General features: G+C 41.6%; 2 protein-coding genes across 16 annotated transcripts in view; one reads left to right on the forward strand and one right to left on the reverse strand.

The window, feature by feature from the left end:
• Positions 1-26,451, forward strand: part of LOC133493833 (zinc finger protein 37-like) — a 53,558-nt gene that overhangs the window by 13,967 nt on the left and 13,140 nt on the right. Inside the window, exons 2-3 of one of the 11 annotated variants that reach the window (XR_009793166.1) lie at positions 7,047-7,133; positions 22,011-22,188. Coding sequence is in view for 2 of the 11 variants with exons in the window: in XM_061807734.1 (XP_061663718.1) it covers positions 24,462-24,517 (56 nt within the window). In the remaining 9 variants the exon portion in view is untranslated. Of the gene's footprint in view, positions 1-7,046; positions 7,134-15,215; positions 15,538-21,266; positions 22,189-24,075; positions 24,518-26,451 lie in introns of those variants that run through there. The other 10 variants (XR_009793163.1, XR_009793165.1, XR_009793169.1 and 7 more) reach the window with 10 other exon arrangements.
• LOC133493808 (gastrula zinc finger protein XlCGF57.1-like) lies at positions 846-26,448 on the reverse strand. Of its 5 annotated transcripts, none has more exons than XM_061807650.1 (3): positions 24,614-26,448; positions 14,442-14,584; positions 846-4,296 (listed from the first exon to the last, which is right to left on the reverse strand). In XM_061807650.1, exons 2-3 carry the CDS (start codon positions 14,566-14,568, stop codon positions 2,897-2,899), a joined length of 1,527 nt encoding a protein of 508 aa, XP_061663634.1. In that variant the 5' UTR covers positions 14,569-14,584; positions 24,614-26,448; the 3' UTR covers positions 846-2,896. The 5 variants fall into 5 exon arrangements, with proteins under 5 accessions (XP_061663634.1, XP_061663633.1, XP_061663635.1 ...); XM_061807649.1 differs by lacking the exon at positions 24,614-26,448 and adding an exon at positions 16,185-16,827; XM_061807651.1 differs by lacking the exon at positions 24,614-26,448 and adding an exon at positions 15,629-15,713.

Consider the following 26,451-nt stretch of genomic DNA (forward strand, 5'->3'; position numbering starts at 1 on the left):
CTGTCGGGACTTACGTAGCTTCGGCACTAATACAAGAATAATTATTGACGGGAGCATGTAACGTTACACAAAGAAAACGAGAGAAACAACTCATAAATCAAGCCTCGCCTTCTTTTCCTTCGTACGGTGGTTCACAAACGGCTGTACAGATGTACAAGTGTGATATGTAACACGAAAATAGGAAACTGTCAATGACGAATTCGTCTTTGGGTTATAATATATTATATTATGTGGCTTCTCGGTCTTCCTCTGACTCTGGAAAGATCTCGCGCTAATATCAATGGTTTCTCCGTCGATATGCATGGAAATACCATTGAAATACCGCTCGCTGAAATACTTGAAGCCCTGCTGTATACTTTTCAACGATATTTCACTGTTAGCTAAGAATGCGAGTGAGAAATCAGCCGGTAAATCGTACAGTTTCACTCTATCTCACATATACATATTACCACCATTAGTCAGATTCTTTGCTGTGTTTCAATCAATTACTCACTTATTTGATATTTACATCACTAAAACATTGGAGAAAATTCATGCATGCTCAGGAAAATGAAAAATTAAATTTTGGAGTAATTGTTAAATAACTACTATACTTCTGTCTTCCTGATCAACCGATACTTCTATTTCTTCATCAGATGAGGATAAATCAGCGCTGGCCATAATTGTGTAGGAACGTAACCGAGCCTCAGTTTGAGCACATGACACATCATATCTGTGAAAATAGGTCATGTGACTCGCCCAAAATGGCAGGGCCCATGAAATTGCTGATATAAATATCCTCAACACAACCTTAAATGATATTTGATGAAAATCTTTATTTTAAAGTTACAGTACCAATGACATGACCTATTTGATACATTGTTATTTTCAACGAGTGGACTTCCCCTTTAAAAAAACTAAATACAGCTTGCCTGAGTTGATAAACACCCCTTTCTTCAAATTGGTAGTGTATCTCACATTGCTGTCAAATATTGTTACGTCGCATGAACATCAGCTAGTGACCCCAAAATGATGTTCCCTCACAAATATTCTGTGCTTAAAAAAATGACAACAATTTCTGGACTGGGATGGAAAAGGACGTCATCCTAAAAATGACAAACACAGCAACCTATCACTTCCTTGCAAGACTCACTCAACAAATGTGGCTTCATGTCTGAAAACTGTTTGTCATCACAAAAACATATGCAGACATTCTACTCAAAGCAGCTGAACACTCTGCAAATTATTTAACGACTAGCCCGATATTTTCATTTTACGGATCAAATAAGCTCAAATCCGGTCAACGGCTGATTGGAAACAAGAGACCTTTGTTACGAGTCAAAGATAGATTCAATAATAGCTGGGACACAGAATACAAGAAAGTTGACTCTCAGCCAATAACACAATAGTTACTTTCATTTTACACATTTACATTTTCTTTTGATCAATCCTTTTCTCACTAGTACACTTGTGTGTCCTAACCTGATACTTAGAAGATAATCTTTTCCCAAAGTGAGTAGGCAAAAGGTTTCTTTCCAGTGTGTGTTCTTGTGTGGCTTTTTAAAGTGCCACTGACACCAGAATATACATGTTAAAATAGGTATTGTTACCAAAGCTACATAAAATATGAATCACTTTGATGATAATATGAGTCAGAAAAAGTGAGCTGGGAACATTTTATTTAAGCGCTAAGTTGCCAAAGTATGACTTGACATCCCAGTGGCGGCCATATTGACTGTGACCTCTTGTGACGTCTCGTGCAGGTATCACACTGGGGCAGTCACTATTGACAACACGCTGTGCCAAATGCAATGGCAAATGAACAAGAGCAATTTTCGGATTTTTCTGATGCCCTGAAACTCTTTTCGGGGAAGAGAACATCTCAGAAGCGAGTGACGCGACTGGGGCAATTTTACCATATTGTTTCGAGCCATATTTAGATGATATGCGGATCGCTTATCCACTAACATCAGACTCCCCTATAAACGAACTAGGAGGACGAGGGACCCATGCCGGGTGGATTAAATATGTCAGTGGTGCAGACACCAGTGGCCGGTAATCCGGCCTGCGGCGCTGGCCTTCCCGCCCGTCCCACCTCCGTGTTGGGGAAAATGGCGGCCCGCGTTCATCGACACATTTAGCACTCCTAACTTACGTACTTTATTAAGTTATGACGCGGTTCTTTCGTTACATTCGGAGAAAAGGATTACGTTGTCGGACGAGGATTGCTAAAATGTTCCTATAAGGACGAGGGTGGCTGTTGATGAAGCTTTTTATTAATACTGCTGCTTTCGCACAACTACATAAGTCTACGAACACTGCCACCCTGCCTTCTTTCTTTTTTACATTTCGGGAGCATTCACGACAAATAACATTCACCTATTTGGAAAATTCGACTATGGTGACTATACGTCCTTTGACTCATTAGCTAATGTTACACACTACTAAACTATTGTTTTAATTCTATTTTATGCCATAAACTGTGAGACAAATTATTCCCCCACAAATATTTTTTTTAAATAGCTTTACACACAACTACCTGTCATTTAGAACTCACATAGCTCTCATCCTTTGCACCTGCGCAATCCATTTTTCACAACGAATCAGGTCTTTTGTAAACATGTGAAGTGATAAAGTTATCACGCAAAATGCATCAACACGAAGAGCCGGCATTTTGGCTAACATGCAGAAAAACAGCTAATTTCTCACCGGGACAAGGTAAAGATACTCTGCCGCTGTCGGTGTCTGTAAAATACGTCACTTCCGGCTTCTTGTTCAACCAAAACCCGAGAGAGATTTTTCGTTGCGGGGAAAAAAAGGAAAAAAAAAAACAATGTACGGCAAAATTCTGCTGTGCTGTGAACAAACAGATGACTCTATTCCGGCTGTTTTTTCTTGGTGAACGACATACTAAATTTCATGTTTTAGGTGTCAGTGGCATTTTAAGCTTTCCTTCACACAGGATCTTTGGCCATATTGAGCAGGAAAAGGGCTTCTCACCAGTGTGGATTCTTGTGTGTATTTTTAAGCTTTCCTTCTGAAAGAATCTTTGGCCACAAACTGAACAGGAAAAAGGTTTCTCACCCATGTGTGTTCTTGTGTGTCTTTTTAAGTTTGCCTTCTGAGTGAATCTCTGACCACAAATGGAGCACAAAAAAGGTTTCTCCCCTGTGTGTGTTCTTGTGTGTATTTTAAAATTTCCCTTCTGAGAGAAGCTTTTATCACAAACTGAACAGGAAAAAGGTTTCTCACCAGTGTGGATTCTTGTATGTCTTTTCAAACCTCCCTTCCTAGTGAATCTTTGACCACAAACTAAGCAGAAAAATGGTTTTTCACCAGTGTGTGTTCTTGTGTGTACTTTTAATTTTCCATTCTGAGAAAATCTTTTATCACAAACCGAACAGGAAAAAGGTTTCTCACCAGTGTGTGTTCTTGTGTGTATTTTAAAATTTCCCTTCTGAGAGAATCTTTTATCACAAACTGAACAAGAAAAAGGTTTCTCACCAGTGTGGATTCTTGTATGTATTTTCAAATCTCCATTTCGAGTGAAACTTTGACCACAAACTAAGCAGGAAAATGGTTTTTCACCAGTGTGTGTTCTTGTGTGTCCTTTTAATTTTCCCATGTGAGTGAATCTTTTATCACAAACTGAACAGGAAAAAGGCTTCTCACCAGTGTGGGTTCTCGTGTGTATTTTTAAATCTCGCTTCCGAGTGAATCTTTTACCACAAACTAAGCAGGAAAAAGATTTCTCTACAGTTTGTGTTCTTGGGTGCCTTGTCAAATTTCCCCGCTGAGTGAATCTTTGACCACAATCTGAGCAGGAAAACTGTTTTTCTCCATTGTGGGTTTTTTTGTGTCTTTTTAAATTTTCTTTCCGAGTGAAACTTTGACCACAAACTTGGCATGCAAAAGACTTCTCTCCTGTGTGTATTTTCACGTGTTTTTTTAAATTCCCTACAGAAGCAAAAGTTTTCCTACACTGAGAACATTTCCAGCATTTTTCGACAGTATGAAATGTCATATCACCTTCTGACTGTTCATCATCTGTTTGTGATCGTTCACAATGGTCTCCATCACTTGAGCCATTACTGTTTGGAGGCTCCGCCCCTCGTCCCTCCTCACTTTGACCATCTTCACTCTTCAAATTCACACCAGTGGGTAGAACCTGGATGACTTGCTCCTGCTCTTCCTCTTTCATGTGTAGGAACTCTTCCCCTTCTTCTTTGATGTGTTGAACCTCTTCACCATCCTCTTCTTCTTTGATGTGACCAGACACTGACTGCTGCCAGCCTAGATGAAGATATTCACTGATGTCTGGAAGACAAACGACAAACACAAAGTGGTTAAATCTCATTTGCTGACAATATTCATCTGCAACTCCTCCAGTTCAATGTACCTCACACTGTTGAGCAGCTCTTTTTGACTGGCAATATTGCGCCGTGAAAATGGTGACGTCGCATGCACGACCACTATAGGACCCGGAAAGTGTTGTGTGCTAAGAGCCAATAAAGCGAGTATAAGAGCGGGTCGGTGCTGTGTTATTACTGCTCCCGCCATTGAGCATACAAAACAAAAATAAATGTACAATGTTTAAGCCTATGCGTTTGAACCAGAATACACACAGGCGGAACTTGGCATGTTGTAGAGGGGGCGTGATGCTGACAAAGCAACACAACAGTCACATAACATGGACCTCAGAGATGTTCCAGACGGGCTTGTTTTGAAAAACTTTTGTTCGTGTTCTCTAATGCCAACTGTGGCGGAATGCCATTGTTGTCGTGAGTTTGAAAAGCTCGAACAAAAAATGGAGCGAATCGGAATGAACTTGGATTATGATCAAAATATCTGCATAACTTCCTGGGAAAAATACAAAGTTGTTTGTTTGGACGAAGATGTGTTACATATCAATTTACTTACGATCCATGACAGTTTGATAAAAGGACCTAGTGGAAAATCGTGAGTACGCATTTTTAACGTTCTTGGAATGCTATGTGAGCCATATGAATGCTATGGGCTATATCCAAAGTTTAGCAAAAATGCAAGTTTATTTTCCGGATCAGATGCCCCACCCACCTCCTATGGCTCTCCTCAATGTGGAAGAGTATCAGCTCGACACTGAGCCCTATCTCTAAGGAAAACCCCGGACACGCTTCAGAGGAAACTCTTTTAAGCCACTTGTGTCCGGGATCGTGTTCTTTCGATCACGACTCACAGCTCATGGCCATAGGTGAGGGTAGTAATGTAGCTCGACTGGTAAATTGATAGCTTCGCCTTTCAACTTCGCTCCCTCTTTACTACAATGAACCGATACAAAAGTCCATATCACTGCATTCAGCCCTCACCTGTGAACAAAACCCCAAGATATTGGAACTCCACTTGGGGCAGGAGCTCATCCCCGACCCGGCCCGACCCGTAGAGGGCACGCCACCCTTTTCCAACTGAGGACCATGGTCTCAGATTTGGAGATGTTGATTCGCATCCCAGCCGCTTCACACTCTGCTGCGATCTGCTCCAGTAAGCGTTGGAGATCACAGCATGATGAAGCCAACAGAACCACATCATCTGCAAAGAGCAGAGATGGAATGCTGAGGCCACCATCCAGGACACCATCTGTGCCTCGAAATTGTGTCTATAAAAGTTACAAACAAAATCGGCTACAAAGGGCAGCCTTGGCAGAGTCCACTGGAAACAAGTCCGACGTATTGCCAGCAATGCAAACCAAACTCTGACACTGGTCGTCCAGGGACCGAACAGGCCGTATCAAGGTTCGGTAACCCATACTCCCAAAGAACGCTCGCCCTGGAGCCCCAATCCCAGGCCTGGCTCCAGAGAGGGGCCCCAGTGATCCATGTCCGGGCAAGGAGAACAGAGATCCAATACTTGTATTCGTCATGGGTTTTTTGGAGTCATACTTTGTCTGGACCCTCACCTAGGACCTTCTTTGCCACAGGTGACCATCCCAGGGGCGTGAAGCCCTAGACAACTTAGCTCATAGGACAGGTGTGGGCAAACTTTTTGGCTCGGGGGCCACTTCGACTTATAAATTTGACAGACGGGCTGGGTCATCAGAAGATACGATACTTATAAACTGCATTTTTTAACAGTACATATCAAACATACCCAGAAAAAAAGCATTGAAGTATTAACATACCTTTTAATGAGAATGGTGTTGTTGATTATACATTTCAGCCAATGCATCAAAGTCTGGTGGTAATTCTGTTGTGACAATTCTCAGAACAGATCTGAGGTGTTCCTCACTCATCTTGGATCTATGGGATGCTTTGTTGGTGCTCACACAAAGCCTGTTCACAAACATATGTAGTGCCAAACAACACCAGCATCCTCTGTGGCATCTTCTGGATGTTTGGAAATTTGGCTGGACTTAATGAAGCATAAAACTCATCCAGTTTCAGAGAGTTGAACTTGTCCTTTAACACCATGCGTCAGGTTTAACCAATTGTGACATTCGTTGAACAGCAAACAATGAGGAGAGAAGGACACCGAATTCTGTTGCTCAAACCTTGGAGAACGAAAAACTGCAATGTACAATTTTTGAAGCAGTCTTCCACGAACCCTCTCTTTTGATTAGATTTAGGAAGTCCCTACCAACAGTTACAATCTAAAAGGGTGGGGGGAGCGCAAACTTGTACGTGTGACTATGTGTGGGCAATGTTGGTGGAAAATTACGATGTGCATTTGTGAATAAAAAATGTTCAGCAATCAGTAGCAACAGATCTTCTGCAATCTTGTCTCAAACTGTCCGACTGCAGTTGCCTCACAGGATGGAAACCATCTTCTGTCGGCCTTTAAACCTTCTTAACAAAAAGAGAAGCAACTCAAAACAACAATATGTATATTAACCCTTTACTTGCCAGCGTAGCAGGTCTTCATTGCGCCATCTTAAATCCTATGATATTTATGTGTGAGCAAAGCAAATAGTTTGTTGCGAGGCAAAGCAAATCCTTCATTGCAGCAAATGCATGATAAATCAATAATAATTCTCACACCATGTCACATTGGAGATCAGTCAGTTCCAACTGCAACTTCTGTGGCACTGTTTCCAGGTCACGTGAGAAGGGACATGACACCAGCTGAAGTGCCCTGTCAATTTTTCTAAAATCACAAAATCGATGGCAGAAATCCTCATGCAGGTAATCCACTGATTCTCAATATTTTTGACACGTCGCAACGCCACTTTTAAGGTAGCAAGTTTTGGGAAACGAGAAAATTACTTCTGACATTTGCTTTGAAAATAAAACATGCTTGGTTTTGAAGGCTCTGACGTTTGCTTGCATTTCATGAACAAACTGGTTTTTCCCTTGTAGTTTAACATTCAGATCATCTGTGTCTGTCAGTATGTCCACAGTAAAAGCTGAATCACAAAGCCAATCTGTGTCATTCAGCTCAGAAAAATTGTCAATATTCTAAAGCAGCTCCAACAATGAAATAATCTTCTATTTGAGCTCCCACACACTTTTCCTAAACGTAACCAGCGGACATTAGAATGGTAAAGTAAGTCCATGTGGTCTGGGTCAGTTTCCTCAAGAAAATCAATAAACTGACAATGGTGAAGTCCCCTCGCTCACAAGTTCCACAACTGGCTTAACTACGTGGTCAAGCTGCATCATGGATTTACACAGTGCTTCCTGGTGAATTATGCAATGTAGAAAAATAATCTCCTGCTCTGGGTTGTCCTCTTTCGCCCTGTCCTGAATTCTCTTGAGCATCCCAATGTTTTTTCCGGTCAGATTTGGTGATCCATCAGTGGTAACGTTGGCGAGCATGCTCCAAGGTAACTTGTGCTTCCATATGACCGCAACACGCTGTTAAATAAATTCATCCATCCCTTTTTATAAGCTGCTTATCCTCACGAGGGTTGCGGCATTGCTGGAGCTGCCAACTGTCAACGCGCTTTAGGTATGATACACCCCTAACTGGTTGCTAGCCAATTGCAGGGCACATGAAGACAGACAAATCACACTCACAATCACAATCACACGTAGACGTAATTTACCGTGTCCAATTAATGTTGTATGTTTTTGGGATATGGGTGAACAACGGAGTGCCCACGCAGGCAGGGATAACCCTAACCCCACACAGCCGGGGGAGGGATCGAACCCGTCTCCTCAGAACTGTGAGGCCAACACTTTCCAGCTGTTCCAACGCGCCTAAATAAATTAATCAATTCATCCATTTTCTTTTCCTCACAAGGGTCGCGTGGAGTGCTGGAGCCTATCCCAGCTGTCAACAGGCAGGAGGCGGGATATATCATGAACTGGTTGCCAGCCAATAGATATTTTTCACGTGACTTCATGAGTCACATGACTTTTGTTTACAACGCCCACTGGACAGCAAAACTACAATACAACTCGCGTGTTTTAGTGATCTTTTTGTGAATATTGGCTTGCTTATAAGCGTCTCACGGTCATCATTGTATTTCATTATGTGGCTTATGGTTGTAAAAACAGACTGAAAAAGGTGTCTGACACTTCAGGCATTGTTTACCTTTAGCTGGGCATTCAGCTAATTTACTGTGGTGTCATCCACACTTATTACATATTATTACGGAGGTCTTTGGGCTGTCAATAAGCCTCCTAGCATCCGCAGTGAAACTTTGCTTTGCAGGTTTGCGGTGGATAAGGCGAACCTTATGGCTGTCGCTAGCCATAGCCTTTTGCTGCACTTTTGCTAACTCGTGGGAGCAGACTATGCCGATAGCTTTTTTTTAGCGTGAGCGCAAGGCCCTGGCTGAGTAACTTTTTGCACACACTCGGTGAGTTAGGAGGGAAAAGTATGCGAGCTCTGACCATGTCATCGCTGTTTGTGCAGTTATAGTCTTTAAGCAACAGTTTGAGTTCTGTCACAAAGTGCTCACATGACTCACAGTTACCTTGTGCCTTCCCGTGAAACTTATATTTAGCAAATACAGGGTTTGCTGTCGGAGTGAGGTAACCAGATAATTTTTTAAATAACTTTTTAGCAACTTATCTTCGTCTCCGGTCAGTGTCAACATATTGCTGACATCCGGTCCTTTATCGCCGATCCACAGCAGGAGAAAAATGCACTTTTCCTCTTAAGCTCTGTTTTTAAGCGGTCCCGTGAACATGAGTTCAGCGTGTTGCTTGAATCTCCGCCACACATCTGGTAGATTGGATGAGTTGGAACACGTAACACCTCCTCGCTGTCTTCAGGTTTTATTTTCCCGTGAGTACATTTTATTTTTTCCCTGAGTCCCTCCCCCCGCTCCCCCGAGTCCGTAGTTGTACGACCAGCACTCTGACACCATGTTATGATCTTGCTGTTGTGTTATTGAATAACGTAGATGTGAGTCCTTTTTAACGTGGATGATAATTATTTCGCTTTTCCCTGACAACCTCTGTAGCTCACTTCCATATCATCCTGTCTTGTCGCGCCCCGCTGACGTTGCCACAATCACAATTACACCACAATTGCTATTTTCGAGAAATAGAAGAAGCCAAGAAGCTCAATCTAATAATGAGACAAAACTTGCTCTCGAATTTCACACGTGGCTTCTTTCTTTATTTCTCACTCCAGGACAAGTGCCTCAATCACCTCTGGTTACAGCGTTCATTTGTCGAAGAAGGACTTTCAAGATAAAAGATCAAATGATAACCGTAGCCAAAACATTAATACACTAATCGCTTCCTAGCCATCATATGTAGACATAATCTTGCCGTCCAAAATGGCGTTGTAAACAAAAAACACGTGGTCGGTGTGACGTCAATGAAAAGACAAACAGCCACAATCACAATCACAATCACACCTAGGGGCAATTTTGAGTGTCCAATTATTGTTGCATGTTGGGATGTGGGAGGAAACCGGAGTGCCCGGAGGAAACCCACACAGGCACAGGGAGAACATGCAAACTCCACACAGGCAGGGCAGGGATCGAACCTGGGTCCTCTGAACTGTGAGCCCAACACTTTCCAGCTAGTCCACTGTGCCTAAAAAAATCCTCTCCACGTATTTTTCCTTTCAGGGATTCCATATTCCCCCGTGACCCTTGTGAGGATAAGCGGCAAAGAAAATGGATGGATGGATTCCCTATTCAAAAACTCCTCAGTTATCTTGAAATTCTCATTAATCCATCTGATAAAAATTCAAATCTGAGCGGTGTGCTTTTTTTCATTGCTTTCATGGTGAGCCTGCAGGCTAGCTCCCAACCTGTCAGTGGTAGCCGTACGTTGTTGTGTTGAAAAGTTGCTGGCGTAATTAACATGCTTGGTAGAAAAGTGACGGGTAATGATAAATTCTTTTAAAAGTGCAACAGTTGCTTGGCAAATAAGACATACAGCTTTCGACGGGATTTCAGTAAAAAAGTATTTAACCATCAATTCTTTCTTAAACACCCGGCACTCACTGTCGACTTTTCTTTAACATTGTTGTAGATGGCCCAGCTCACATTGCATCCAATTGTGCAACGTGAGCTGGACGATGGCCAAAGGCAGGGACCTCGACGATCCTATCCCCGGCTACAGAATCTAGCTTTAGGGACATGGAATTTCACCTCTTTGGCAGGGAAGGAGCCTGAGTTGGTGCGTGAGGTCGAGAAGTTCCAACTAGATATAGTCAGACTCGCCTCTACGCACCGCTTGGGCTCTGGTACTACTCCTCTTAACAGGGGTTGGACTCTGTTCCACACTGGAGTTGCCCACGGTGAGGGAGGTGTGGGTATACTCAATGCCCCTGGCTCGGGGCCTGTATGTTGGGGTTTACCCCGGTGGATGAAAGGGTAGCCTCCCTCCACCTTTAGGTGGGGGGACGGGTTTTGACTGTTGTTTTTGCTGATGCATCAAAAAGCAGTTCAGAGTATCCACCCTTTTTGGAGTCCTTAGGGGGGGTGCTAGAGAGTGCTCCCTGTGGGGACTCCATCATTCTGCTTGGGGATGTCAATGCTCACGTGGGCAATGACAGCGAGAACTGGAGGGGCGTGATTGGGCAGAATGCCCCCCCCCCTGCTCAGAACCAGAGTGCCGATTCTGTTATTGGACTTCTGTGTTCATTACAGATTGTCCATAATGAACACTATGTTCGGGCATAGGGATGTGCACCTGGCACCAGGATACCCTAAGCTGCAGTTTGATGATCGACTTTTTAGCCATAACATCGGACTTGCGACCGCATTTCTTGGACACTCAAGTGAAGAGAGGGGCAGAGCTGTCAAGTGATAAACACCTGGTGGGGAGTAGGCTCTGATGGTTGGGGAAGATGCCAGTCTGACGTGGCAGGCCCAAATGTATTGTGAGGGTCTGCTGGGAACGGCTGGAAGATTCTCCTGTCAGAAGGAATTTCAACTCCCATCTCCGAAAGAACTTTGCTCGCATTCCGGGGGAGACGGGGGACATTGCGTCTGAGTGGAGTATGTTCCACGCCTCCATTGCTGAGGCAGCCGACAGAGCTTTAGCTTCTCGTGGCAGCAACCCCAGAACACGTTGGTGGATGCTAACAGTGAGGGATGCTGTCAGGCTGAAGAAGGAGTCCTATCAGGCATTTTTAGCCTGCGGGACTCCCGAGGAAGCTGGTCGGTACCAGTTGGCCAAGCGGAATGCAGCTTCGGTGGTTACTGAGGCAAAAACCTGGACATGGGAGGAGCTTGGTAAGGCCATGGAGAACGACTTCAGGACGGCTTCAATGGAAATTCTGGTCCGGCATCTCAGGAGGGGGAAACAGTGCACCGTCAACACTGTGGATGATAGTGGGGATGGGGCACTGCTGACCTCAAGGTGGGATGTTGTGAGTCGGTGGGGAGAATACTTCGAAGACCTGAACTCCACCAACACGCCTTCCCATGAGGAACCTGAGTCTGGGTTCTCTGAGGCGGGATCTTCTGTCTCTGGGGTTAAGGTCACTGAGGTGGTTAAAAAGCTCCGTGGTGGCAGGGCCCCGGGGGTGGATAAGGTTTGCCCGGAGTCCTGGTTGACATGCGTCTGCAACATCATGTGGACATCGGGGACAGCGCCTCTGGATTGGCAGACTGGGGTGGTGGTGCCCCTTTACAAGAAGGGTGACTGGAGGGTGTGTTCAAACTATAGGGGGATCAGACTCCTCACCTTCCTTGGTAAGGTCTGTTCAGGGGTGCTGAAGAGGTGGGTCCGTCGGGACGTTAAATCTCAGATCCAGGAGGAGCAATGTGGTTTTCATCCTGGCAGTGGAACAGTGGACCAGCTCGACACTTTCGGCAGGATCCTCAAAGAGTGCATGGGAGTTCGCCCCAACTAGTCTACATGTGTTTTGTGGACTTGAAGAAGGCATTTGACCATGTCCCTCTGGGAGTCTTGTGCAGGGGTCTTCGGGAGTATGGGGTACCGAGCCCCTGATACGGGCTGTTCAGTCCCTGTACGACCGCTGTCAGAGTTTGGTCCGCGTTCCCGGCAATAAGTTGGACTCATTTCTGGTGAGAGTTGGACTCCAACAAAGCTACCCGTTGTCACCGATTTTGTTCACAACTTTTATGGACAGAATTTTTAGGTGCAGCCGAGGCGAAGAGGGTGTCCAGTTCGGTGGCCTTAGTATCATATCTCTGTTCTATGAAGATGATGCGGTTCTGTTGGCTTCATCAAGCCATGATCTCCAACGCTCACTGTAACGGTTTGCAGCCAGGTGTGAAGCGGGTGGAATGAGAATCAGCACCTCCAAATCTGAGACCATGGTCCTCAGTTGGAAAAGGGTGGCGTGCCCTCTCCAGGTTGGGGATGAGATCCTGCCCAAAGAGGAGGAGTTCAATTATCTTACGGTCTTGTTCACGAGTGAGGGCAGAATGGAGCGGGAGAACGACAGACAGATCGGTGCAGCGTCTGTAGTGATGCAGACTTTGTATCGGTCCATTGTGGGCAAGAGGGAGCTAAGTCGAAAGGTAAAGCTCTCAATTTACCATTCAACGTTGTCTGAGAAAACTGCGGGTCCAAAAAGGGGGCGTGGTTTATGGAGATCTCTGGCCTCTGATTGGTCAGCGACGTGGATGACGCAATTTCTACGGAGGGGGTCAATTGGTCCAGTATAGCTTTTGTTAGCGTTTTATCGCGTATTTGGCTTCTTTAACAATAGATATGGTTAAGAGGTGTAGTCATGGACTTTATAATAGTGACGACAGGTATCCTGAAAGGCTACTTGGTGGAGTTCCATTCGTACCCTTTCCAAAACCGGAGACCCAGCGCGAAAAATGTGTTTGATGGATCAAACTTTGTGGGAGACCGCATCATCAACTGAATCCATCTAAAATCAACCGGAACAGAAGACCGAGTTCGAAAAATGTCTTTGATGGATCAAACTTTGTGGAAGACCGCATGATCAACTGAATCCATCAACCGGAACAGATATTTTTGCACGAAGGTAAGCCCTATATTTGATTTTCAATACATGTCTCATATAAATGAATTAGCAGTTCTTCGCTTGCATAACATAGTTACGTGCGAATGATTGACACACTTGCTCTGTGTTGAGCGATACTTTGCGATGATCTGACTGCACAAACGTGCCTCTTTGTTGGCGGTGAGCTAAGCTAAACTGGACTAGCAGTCCTAAAAGCCTTCGACGTGCACCGAGACACCATGACTGAAGGAAAGATGTTTGAGGACACTAAAGTAGTGATTGTCGTACTCGGTCGGGACTTACGTAGGTTTGGAACTAATTCAAGAATAATTATTGAGGGGAGCGCGTGACATTACAAAGAAAATGAGAGAAACAACTCGTAAATCAAGCCTCGCCTTCTTTTCCTTCACACGGTGGTTCACAAACGGCTATACAGATACACATACAGATTCTGCACACAAGTGTGATAGGTAACACGAAAATAGGAAACTGTCAATGACGAATTCGTCTTTGGGTTATAATATATTATATTATGTGGCTTTTCGGTCTTCCTCTGACTCTGGAAAGATCTCGCGCTAATATCAATGGTTTCTCCGTCGATATGCATGGAAATACTATTGAAATACCCCTCGCTGAAATACTTGAAGCCCTGCTGTGTGCTCTTCAACGATATTTCACTATTCGGTAAGAATGCGAGTGAAAAATCAGATGGTAAATCGGACAATTTCGCTCTCGACTTTTCTTCCTGCGCTGCCATTTTTGCTAATTGTTTGTCTGAGGTTAGCACACGTGGGGTGACGTCACTTCAGGAGGCGTGGTTAAGTGCCCTGTACGGAGGGGTCAATTGAGACCACTTCCAGGCCACACATTCCATGGATGGCAGCTGGTCCACTCGTTGTGTAAACTGCAAGATGTTACTACTATTGGTGTAGGCTTACAAAATAAAGTTTTTTAATTCGAGGGTTGCCCATCTGGTGGCAGTAGCCACCACGAAGCTCTGCCAGTCCTGCAGACCCACATCGTTCGCATCGGATGTTCACAATGTTAGATTAAATGCATCATAAAATAGGGCTTGTAAATAAACGTAGGAATATCACTAAAATTAAAATGCATGCAACAAGTGAACCAACCTGCTCTGTGTAGCACAATTTGAGGCTGCCAACTGAACAGAGCGTCCAGTCGTTGACGTTGCGGTTTCTTTTCCTCGTTTGGGCTCCAAAGTTCCTCCTTGTATGCTGCTGTGCTTTTTGCACACATTTTCACACGACATTCACTTTAGAGAGATGACAAAAGCAGGTGAAAACCAAATACGTGGGGGAAAAAAATAAATAAAGATTAAGACGCATACATTATAGAGTTTATAATATAGACACTATTATACCAAAGGATTCAGAACCCAGATTAAGTTAATCACGATGCAAAAAATAATCGTTCCGAGATATTTATAGGATTTTCAGACAAACAACGCTGATAGAATGTAGCTCTTGGTTCATTGTATCATTCATTTAATTGTTACCCAAAATTCATTGCAGCATTTTATTCGGCATCCTTTCAAATTTGGTGGCGGAGAGTACAAGACTTTACCTCATGGTTGATCTTTGTAAAGCCAAGTGTTGATCACCAACGCGTCTCCTTGTTAGGAAGATAAACTCGTCCGAGAAGCTTCAAAGTGCACGAGACGACTCAACCGGCACGAAGACAGCAGGAATGGTGTTTGAATGCACTCAAGTAGCAATTACGGGTGTCCCATGTCGAGGATTCACAACATTCGGTGAAAGATTTGCTGAAGCGCGATTGTTTCTTCTCCAACTTGGCCAGTGAAAGACATATTACCCATGATCCTTTACGGCAGAAATATTTAAAGCAACAAAATCCGCAAACGGGCTGCAGTAAGAGACACCTGGTTTGACTTCAGTTGGCTCGAGTCCGTCATCTGTCGCTTTAAATATTTCTTGCGCAAAGATAATAAGTTTTCCTTCTCGCCACGCGGTACGAAGTCCGATCGGCTTGCATAAATCTTCCTGAATTTGACCGATTGTTGTGAAACCTCGACGCCGGACGCCCGTGATAACAGCTTCAGTGGATTAAGACATCGTTTGTGCTCTCTACGTTCCACCCTCGTTTTGTGCACGTTGGAGCTTCTCGGTCTATCTTGGGCATTTTGCAAACAAAGACACTTCCCTCAGCAGAAAACAAGACTGAATAAAGTCTTCTTGCCACCAACTAGTAAGGTTTGAAAAAACACTGACACTTGTATTTAAAAAAACACACACACACACAAACTAACGACTAAATTCTTAGTCTGAGTCGTTATTACTTGTTATTATCATCGTAATCTGGCTTCTCAATAGGGCGGCGCGATGGACGACTGGCTACCACACAGTTTTTAGGACTGTGGTTCAAATCCCTGTCCCGCCAGTGTCGGGTTTGCCTGTTCTCTTCGTGACTGTAGATTCCCCCCCCACCCCCCCAAAAAATAGGTTTAACACAACCTGAAATTTTTGGGTTGATTAGAGAGTTAAAAACAAAAAAGGATCTGATCACAAGATGAACCAGTGAAGATTTTTAAATGACCTGTTCATTTACTATATATTATACAGTATACTTGTGGACTTAATCAAAATATATATCTACAGTAAATAATACATTTTTGTGACCAACGGAACTAATTAATGGTCTTATATTTGACGGCAGTAAATTAGTACACCAATTAACGTACCTACTTTTTATGACATTCTTGTTTGTTGGTGTGTCGTGAGATTTTTCAATTCTAAAATCTGTGGCTTGACTCAAATAGGTTTGAGTTCACTGTTCTGTATTCCTCAGGTCAAATCAACATTACAATGAAACAGAAATAATGCGTGCTAACTTACTGTAAATGACTTTATTTGTGTTTCGCCACACCAAAATTGGAGAACATGACTCGACAGAACGGCAGCATGTTTATATTCAACAGCAAGAAAGAGCAGTAGCAATGGCTTGTTTTCACTGACGTCACATTTTTTGCTAAATTACCCACACACCACTGCGCGCCGCCATTTAACCTCTCTACTAGAGCCTGACACGGGAGTGGATAGTCACTCCTGTCCCATCCTAATCCCGGGTCGCAGTAAAAAATATCTATCCTGTCCTGTTCCACTCCCGTCGAATGACTCCCACTCCCATCCCACTCCCACTCAAAATTACTCTCACTCCTGTCCCGCTCCCGTTTGAATAAAACCAAACACAGTGAAAAAATGTTGCATTTTTTTTTACATTCGGTCGGTGTAAATAAAGTGTTTTGTTGTGTGTCGCCGGCAGCCTCTCCGAGTCGCTTTTCACTTCCAGAGGTGACAAGAAGTCAAACCACTGTTTTAGTTCTTTTGTGTTGCTAGCGCGGTCAAAAGAGTGTTGGCTCTCACTGAATGATGACTACAAAAATGGACGCATCTGTTCATCTGGTTGTTTAACACGTCTGAAAATTATCATGTATTAATGTCGTTACCGCTCCTGCCCGCTCCCTTTGCTTTTTTTTCCCCGTCCCGATCACGGGATTAATTTTTAAAAAAATGACTCCCATCCCGTGGGATTCCCGCGGGAATCATGTGACCCACGGGAATTCCCGAAAAATATCATCCTCTACTCTCTGCCTAACGGGTACCCAGTGTGGAAGTCTAAGGAATGGATAGGTTTCCGATTACTCATGCCTTGCGCCGGATGCTTTACGATGTTTTTTTTTTTTTTTTCCTTTATTGAACATTAAACAGAACAATACAATTCAATGCAGAAGACAATTTGCCAGGGGGGTCAAAAAGAAGATTACATTCTACAAAAAAACATGAAATAAACTACACAAATTTACCGTTTTAATGGCTTTAGCGTTCAAAGAATTCTTAATGGTATGAATATACTGTCTAGTTTCATTTTGAAAGAAAATAAAACAAGGATTTTTATTTATACACCTACATTTATGAATATGAAATTTAGCTAGTAAAATTATAAGATTAATCATATAATAGTGTCTGTTTTTAGACGAGGTAAAAGACGTGAAACCAAACAGTATATTTTCAAAACAAAGAGTAAAACTGTTGTCAATAAAAGTAGAAATAAAAATACAAACATCTTTCCAGAAATTATTGGAGACAGGGCAAGACCAAAATAAGTGAAAATTATCTTCAGGGCAGTTTGAACAGAAAGAGCAATCAGTATCAATTTGTTTTTTAAAACGCTGTAAAGTAAATATTTTGGAAGGATAAATTTGATGAATTATCTTAAAAGATACTTCTTTTATTTTGTTGTTAATCATATATCTAGTTGGTAAGATCCAGATTCTTTTCCAGTCAAGATTATGTAATAATTGATTCCAATAAGATGTTATGTGAGGAAGAGACACTATGTCCCTTTGAAATAAAGTACGTATGGAACGATTGTTTTTACGTGTTCTCGAGAAACAAATCCTGCCTACTTCGCTTTTAGATGGATCAAGATGCAAAGGAGCTGGTATTTGGTCCGCTGGGCTTCTAAATAGCAAAGAGACACCAGCAGGAATTGCATTAATGATTATCTTAAATTCGTCAGTAGGGATTAACACATTGTGTTTTGAAATAAATTCTTCATAAGTAAACAGCAATCCATCGGAATCAAACAGCTGGTGAACCAGTAGTATATTATGAGAAAACCAGGCAGGGTAAAATAAGGATTTGTTTCTGTATGTTATGTCTTTGTTATTCCATATGTAATATCTGTGCGGAGAGAAGTTATGTTTATATATTAAAGACCATGAGAGAAGCATCTGTTTGTGAAAGTTTGATAATTTCAATGGGATTTTTTCAATCTTGTAAATGCACAGTAAAAGAAAATGTAGGCCACCTACTTTAGAGAAGACAAAATTTGGTATGAAATTCCAAATTGAGCAGGGGTCTTTAATGAAGTGCTTCAGCCAATTAATTTTAAAAGTATTATTTAATGTTTGAAAGTCTAAAAAATTTAGGCCTCGTTTGTCATGAGTATTCATTACAACCGATTTCTTAATATAGTGAGTTTTATTTTTCCATACGAAGTTAAAGAGCATTTTGTCGATATTTTTTAGAATGTTTTTATTAACACCAAGCGATGAGGCAGCATAGGTGAGCCGGGATATACCTTCAGCTTTAGTTAATAAAGTTCTGCCCCTCAAAGATAAATCCCTTTGCAGCCACTGATTAAGTTTTTTCTGAGTTTTGTCGATAACAGGATTAAAGTTTAAATCACATCTAGTTTCCATATCTTTATTTATAAATATGCCTAAATATGTGACACAGTCTTTTACAGGTATATTACAGATTGAAGAGATATTACAAGTCTTGAGGGCAAGTAGTTCACATTTTTTAATATTTAAGCAGAGCCCAGAGGCAAGAGAAAAAGTGTTAACCACATCAATAGCAAGAGGAATCTGACATCTATTTTTTAAGAAAAGTGTAGTATCATCGGCCAACTGACTTATGAAAATTTCTTTGTCTGCTATTAGAATACCTTTCAATGGGCTGAGCTTAATAGAGTCGGTGAGAAGCTGTGTACAAAGAAGAAAGAGATAGGGTGATATTGGACATCCTTGTCTTACTCCACGTCTAAGAGGAAATCGGGGGGAAGTGCCAGCATGCAGTTTAATAGATGAGTTTCCATTTTTGTACATTGTTCGGACAGCACTTTTGAAAAGTGGGCCAAAATTAAACTTGTCTAGTGCATGGAATATAAAGTTATGTTCAATTGTATCGAAAGCCTTATAGAAATCTAAGAAAAGGATGAAACTTTCATCTGGACATAGATCTGCATAGTCAATTAAATCAAGAACTAATCTTATATTGTTGGAAATGTGTCTATTTCTCATAAAACCGGATTGAGTCTCATCAATTATGTAATCTAAAACAAATTTCATTCTTTTGGCGAATATTGAGGCAAAAATTTTGTAGTCATTATTTAGTAATCATATTGGGCGCCAATTATCAATAAGAAGTAAATCTTTTTTGGGTTTGGGTGTTAAAGTTATAAGGCCTTGAGTTAAAGTTGGAGGGATGGATTCATTATGAATACATTGTGAGAAGAGAGCAAGGAGGAAGGGAGCTAACTGCTTAGAAAAAGCTTTGTAAAATTCGGAAGTAATGCCATCTGTACCTGGGGATTTATTTAATTTAAGATGATCTATTGCTGAGATAATTTCTTGTATTATTAGTGGTTGGTCACAGGACTCTTTCAGGCCGAGATCAATTGACTTAGTGTTTGTGAGAGATACCATAAAGTGGCTGGTGAGGTCTTCACAGTATTTAGAATCATAGAGTTTGGTATAAAAATCAGAGCAGTATTTAGCTATCTTTTTGGGATCGTCTGTGATGTTTCCGTTAATGTTTAGTTTTTGTATAGTATTAAGTTTGCCATGAGATTTTTCAAGCCGGAAAAAATGGGCAGTATTCTGTTCTCCTTCATCCACCTCCTTCTACTTCTAATAAAAGCCCCCTCAGCTTTCATCCTATATAAATCATCTAATTTAAGTTGTAACTGTATTAAGAGATGAGATTCACTTTCAGATAAGTTAGCTCTGTTTTTTTGTGTCAAAGCCGTTATTTCTGAGATAATGTTTTCTTCTTCAGCTTTTTTTGCTTTAACAACTGAACTACTGTATGTCCTCAAAAATTTTGATAGTTCGAATTTTAAAAGTTCCCAGTTAGTGCAAAACTTATTTTCAAGTAAGGCTTTTTGCCAGTAATGATCAATTAAAGATCGAATGGTCTTAGAAGCAGCTTCATGTTTAAGAATAGAGCTGTTTAATTTCAAGTAAGAATTCCTACAAGTACGAGGGTTTAGAAGGATTTGTATTGATATTGCTTTATGGTCAGTAAGAGGAGTTGGAATAATATTGACAGTAATGACATTTTTGTCAAATCCATTGGAAATCAGCCAAAAATCTATTCTTGACAAACTAGTGTTAGTTTTATTATTCCAAGTATATAAGGACATTCCAGGATTTTTTTCTCTCCATATGTCAATCAAATCAAATTTATGCATGAACTGTATTAGAGTAGATGCTAATGAGGGATTAGAGCGTGGAGGCCACCTATCTTTGAGACCGTTAAGAGCAATGTTAAAATCACCGCCCATTATTATCTTTGCGCTTGGATATTTAGAGAGCCAATATAGGAAACGAGATTCTAAAACTCCGAATAGGGTATCATTTTCACTTTTTGAATTGTATCCATATATGTTAACTAAGAAAATTATGGTATCATTGGTAATAATAATTATAATAAGAAAGTGACCTTTAGTATCAGCTTCACTGTGCAAGATTTTCCCCATTGAAGGAATTATTTAAAACAGCTGTACCTGCTGCTCTTTCTGAACAATGAGATAACCAGATGTCATTGCCCCATTGGGTCTTCCAAAAAGTTGTATCGTTCTTAAGCGAGTGTCTCCTGAAAGAAAGCGAAATCAGTTTTTTGTTGTTTTGCAAATAAAAATTAAGCTTTCCTTTTAATGTTTTGTCTTAACCCCCTGACATTAAGAGAAACAACAAAGACAATGTAACAAAAAAAATATACTAAGAACAAGAACTATAGAAAGATAGTTTCAAGTAACGAAGAGAAAAAAAAATCTCTACCCCTGAAAATTTAAAAATGTACCTATTAACATATAAACCAGTGTTAAACATACCATCAATGAGGTAGAACATATAGAAGTTTAGCAACACTTAAACTTTTAATCCAGAAAAGGACAAGAAGTTAAGTGGGAAGAGATAAAGGTCCAAAATTGTCCTTTGAATTTTAACGCTCCTCCCTTAAAACTTTAGCCATACTTGTGATAACGAGCCCTTGTATTGTCTGTTGTCTTCAGTATTCTACAACCTGTAAAGGCACTTCTGTTCCTCCTCATTCTTCTTCAATTTTCTTTGTCGATCATCCTGAGTGAAGTTGCGTTGAGTTCAGCGACCTTTTAACTGTGAGTGGATGCACCACTGGATGGGGTATTAGCCTGCAAACCATCACTATTCTCTGGGCGTGTTTCTTTTCCATCGATGATAACATGGGTGCCTGCAAAGTGAGCCTTTTTCCCATTTTTCTTTGCCGCTTCAATCATTGGCCACAGCTTGTTGCGTATTGCCTTGTCTTCAGCTGTTAGATCTTCAGTAAATCTCAGCTTGTGGTTTTTGAGGTATTCGCTCTTTTTTGCCACTCTCCACAGAAGATCTCTTGTGGATCTGTTTGTGAAGCGGATGATGGTGGTTCTTGGTTGGTTTTGGGAACTCTGGTATTTCCCTAGGCGATGTGTAATGTCAATATTATCTGTAATTTTCTGTTGAGAACCAGGCAACATAGAACAGCAAATGTTGATAACTTTGGCCTTGATGTCTTCTGGGTTGTCTTCAGGGATGCCGTGAAGTCTGAGGTTCCATCTGCGAGTATAACGTTCTGCTTCATTGACCTTTTGCTGCAAGTCTGCAATCTGTTGTTCATATTTTACGCTAGCAGCCTGGACTTCCTTCATGTCAGATTTAAGAGATTCAACTTCAGCAAAAGCAAAATCAACTTATTTTTTTTTAAGGGCATCAATGCTCACCGCATTCTTAGTAATCATGCCTTCCAAGTTGTCGGCGCGCACATTGATTGCAGTGAGGATGCTAGCTTGTAGATCAGCTAAAGACATCTCTGCCTTTTGTTTTTTCTCTCTTGGTTTGACTGGAGTATCTGTGGCAGATGGTGGCAGAGGAACTAGATCATCATCACCATCGAGCTGGGTTTGCAGACATGTGCAGTCATAGTCATGGTCCATATTGACCGAAGAAGGATGGAAAGAAGTCTTGGACGTAGCATTAGCGGAGGAACTCCGAGCCTTGTTCACGTCAAGGGGCACGCCAAAAATCATTCCTTCTTGGTAGGCAACTCCTTTATTCTTGTCTTTGCGCTTTGTTCCTTTATCGCTTAGCATGGTCAAGTTTAGTTAAGTTCGGTACAGTCACTCCGTTGTTTCTTTAGATTAGCCTTGACTTGTTTTTAGCTTAGCTTAAGCTTAGCTGTTTATCGTCCGCCGTGGGGAAAAAATATCCTTTTATAAATTGTGGGACAAGCGTCCCAAAACTCCGGGAGGTTGTTTAAACACTGCTTGTAGACATTTATAGCCGCATAGTAAAACTCACATAGCAGGAGTAAGGGATAGAGATCCAAAAATGCTCAGCTGCGATAACAAGCGTCTGCCTCGGTCGCCATCTTGGTCGAACCTCCCGGATGCTTTACGATGTGAATTAGAGTTCAGAGACCATAGGTGAATAGCGAAGCGTGAAGTTTTTTCTATCGTTAATTTTTCCATTTGGTAGAAAAGTTATGACATCGTTTAAAGCAAATGCAAACATAGTGGACAAAAACACGTTTGATGCTATAAGCAGAGCCAGATACTTGGAGAAATTGAAGGACATCGGCGGCAAAGATCGATATGAATTTAAAGCAAGCGACTGGAGTGACGATGTGGAAGGCTACCATGATTTACATATCCGATATCGTTAATTATCTTGTGAATTCTGTGAGCGCATATACCCTTGATGAACTAAAGGCTTACAAGTCTCTACAAGCCTACAATGACTTTGTACGTGGGTGGGTTCAAGATGTACGGCAACGGGTGATCGGGAATCAGTGTGTAATGGCGGGTCGAGTCAGACCATCTCGGAGGTCTACCGATCCACTACTAGGTTCCTTGATCATATCCCAAAAAGATGGCTGCTTTCACTCTGGTCATTGTACGTGAATGGCCGATCTTGGAGAAGTGTGTTCACACGTGGCTGCCCTTCTTTTTGCAGTCGAGGCTTCAGTAAAATTACGGGATAGCAAGACAGTTATAGAAGAGAGGTCTTAGTGGTTACGGCCCTGTGCAGTTACAAATATAAGTCGATTTTTTTATCTTTAAGTCTTTATAATTAAGAACGCTCTGTCATACCTTTGTTTAGAACACATAATTTATTAATTCCTTGTTGCCTCAAGTATTTAATTGAAAACGTTACATGTTACGAAATTATCCGAGGAAACTTTATAGTATCTCTTTGTTTGATCTGGAAGAAATTCTGCTCGGTGGTAGACTCTTAGTTTTACTTCCCTAGTTGACAACGACCTTTGGAATATCAAAATACTACCTCTTTGTTTCAATGCGGTTAGTACAGCCCAAACTTGGCATGTGTGGCCCATTATTATCGGACGAAAGGGGCTTGCTTGCTTTGTCGACATAGACGCTAACTTGCTTCAGGCACTCAAAATGGCGGACAAGGGATTCCTGGGACTGTGGTGACATCATCAGAAACCTATCCATACCCTGGGTTAATGTTTGTGTTTTTGTGTTTCACGGGCGTCTCGGGACTCACGTATACAAGAGAGGACTTGCTAACCATCAGAGACCCTTCTTCTGACTTTTCTTCAGATTTTTTTTTTTTTGACAACTCTCGCCAATTCGCTGAAGCTTTTTCCAGAGTTACTAGTCGGCACGCTCTTCAAAGCATCGTGATCTGTTGCACAAGTCCGGCTGCGTAAGCAATGACATCGTCTAACGCTTCCGAGAAGAGACTTTGGACATTGTGTGGCTCTTTGCTTCAAGGAGACTTGGCTTTGTGGTTAATTGCCCAACGCTGCTATCCCGCTCCCCTGTCTCAACCTCCATCATGCTGATCATGTCGCCGAGCTAACAAGCTTAATCGATACCCTTTTCATAAGGCCAACATTACAGTTAAGATCCTTTTTTTTGTTAGTCAGTTGAAAGATTCGAGAATTTTGTGAAATACTGAATTTGTTTATTCTTTTGTCTTTCTGCCTTTCCATCAATTTTTACACAAATAATAAACATTTTGCTTTGCTTGTGGTGAACTAATATAAAGGTTTTACTTTTTAAAAGAAAAAGGGAATAAATTTAGTTTGCTTCGAGATTAAAAAGATAATATTCCACCGCCTTTAGTTTTCCGTGTTAGCATACAGTTAAGTGCTCCTCCTTTGTGATTTCTGTCACATAGCGTAAAAGATCAAGGGCACAATACTACGGCTTTGTTACGCATTTCTGAGTCCCATGATGTGTTTATGCCCTGTAGCCTAATAGTCAGTCTGGGCTTGATATGCTGTCGGTCGCATCTTCAATAAATGCAGTGAGAAACATAATGTCGTCCACCTCGCCTACGTATGAGTAACAGGAGCTCAGGTATTGAAAATGGCCAACGTTCCAGGCAGCCCAACAGGTGACGTCACGTGAAAACCAACCATAGTTTGCCAGCCTATGTAAAATTTTGTAGCCTGCTTGAAAGTTATATACTTTTAAAAGTACATGAACATACCTTAAGCAAGACTTACACGAATGTCCTTCTCTGTCCTCAGCACCAATGTTTTTTTTCCTCCCATTTTCTTATTATCCAGTCAGATTGATCCACTCGTGTTGTCACCTCCATGGTAATGAGTCACATTTGAGTTGACAATGTAATGCGCAATGATGGTAAAAAAAAAAAAAAAAAATAGATGAAGGTGGTATTGGAATACAAGATTTTATTGCAGTAGTCTCACAGTGCAATCGTAAAAGAGAGAAATTTGTCTGATCTGTACAATACGTCATCTGTCAGCCACCTCGTCTCTTCCATGTTGTTTTTTTTAAAACATTGGCTGTCAGATATTTACAGTACATAATCAAAAGACAAGAAAAAAACTATATAAAAGAGACTTTATGATGATTTATTCAGTTTAGTTTTATAATTCACAGATCTGATCAATGATGTCATTAATTGGCTCAGAGAAAGACATCATGCACAGTATAACTCAATCTAAAAGCAAGTTTATTTTTATATAGTAGTATTTACATATATTTTTTACATGTCTTTTGATGCAGTACTGTAAATATCTGATGGCCAATAAAGTTATAAAACAAATGATGGGAGAGACGAGGCAGATGCGAGACGGCACATAAAACGCAGATTAGGATCTCTTTCACCATTGCACTATTTTAGACTACTCAATAAAATCTTGCATTCCGATACCACTGTATCCATTTTTTTATGATCAGTGGGCTTTTATCTGATCAACTCAGATCGACTTTATACACTCATTTCCGTGGTGACAACAACAAGGGTGGCTCAGTCCAACTGTATTGTCAAAGAAAATGGGAGGGGGGTTGTTGGTTGTTCCTGATCTTGTAAAGCCAAATAAATCCATCCATTCATTTTCTTTGCCACCTATCCTCACAAGGGTTGTGGGAAGTGCTGGAGCCTGTCCCAGCTGTCAACAGGCAGGAGGGAGGATACACCCTGAACTGGTTGCCAGCCAATTGCAGGGCACATGGAGACAAACATTCACAATCACACCTAGAGGCAATTTATAGTGTCCAATTAATGTTGCATGTTTTTGGGATGTGGGTGGAAACCTGAGTGCCCGGAGAAAACCTATGCAGGCACGGGGGGAACATGCAAACTCCAAACAGGCAGAGCCGGGATCGTACCCAGGTCCTCAGAACTGTGAGACCAATGGTTTACGAGCTGAACACTGTGGCGCCAGCCAAATAAATAGTAGTACATAAAAATAAACTGGGTTTTGGATTCAGATGTACTGTCTAATGCGGTGATGACAAATGTCTTTTGCAACAGCCGATCAATCATGTCATTGTTCAGATCGGCGAGTTATGACATGAAAAGTTATTGGCCGATCAGCAGAAAATGCTAATTATTGGCAGTTTCCAAACCAGCTGATACAATTTGTATAAATTCTAAAAACATGTGTGGTAGGCTAATTGAAGACCCTAAATTGCCCATAGGTGTGAATGTGAGTGTGAATTGTTGTTCTATGTGCCCTGCGATTGGGTGGTGACCACTTCAGGGTTTACCCTGCCTCCTGTGCAAACATAACTGGGATGGGCTCCAGCAGTCCTGCGACCTTTGTCACAATAAGATGCTCAGAAATTGGATGGATGGATTCTAAGTGCTTTTCTTGAATAATGTTTGTTTCATCACAAACTGTTTCGCCTAGAGTAGAAAAATAAAAAAAGCTTCATCTCTATCTTTTTAGGTTTCCTTTTGTTGACTTTTTGGTGCTTTGCCATTTTCCCTAATGTACTGTTTAACACACAATGTCCAAATCTGAATCTTGATAGAATTAAGATGTTCGATTTTCACTTGGTGTTTTAATCCCTCTT

This window comes from Syngnathoides biaculeatus, chromosome 20 (assembly GCF_019802595.1).
Source record: "Syngnathoides biaculeatus isolate LvHL_M chromosome 20, ASM1980259v1, whole genome shotgun sequence".
Classification (NCBI taxonomy): domain Eukaryota; kingdom Metazoa; phylum Chordata; class Actinopteri; order Syngnathiformes; family Syngnathidae; genus Syngnathoides; species Syngnathoides biaculeatus.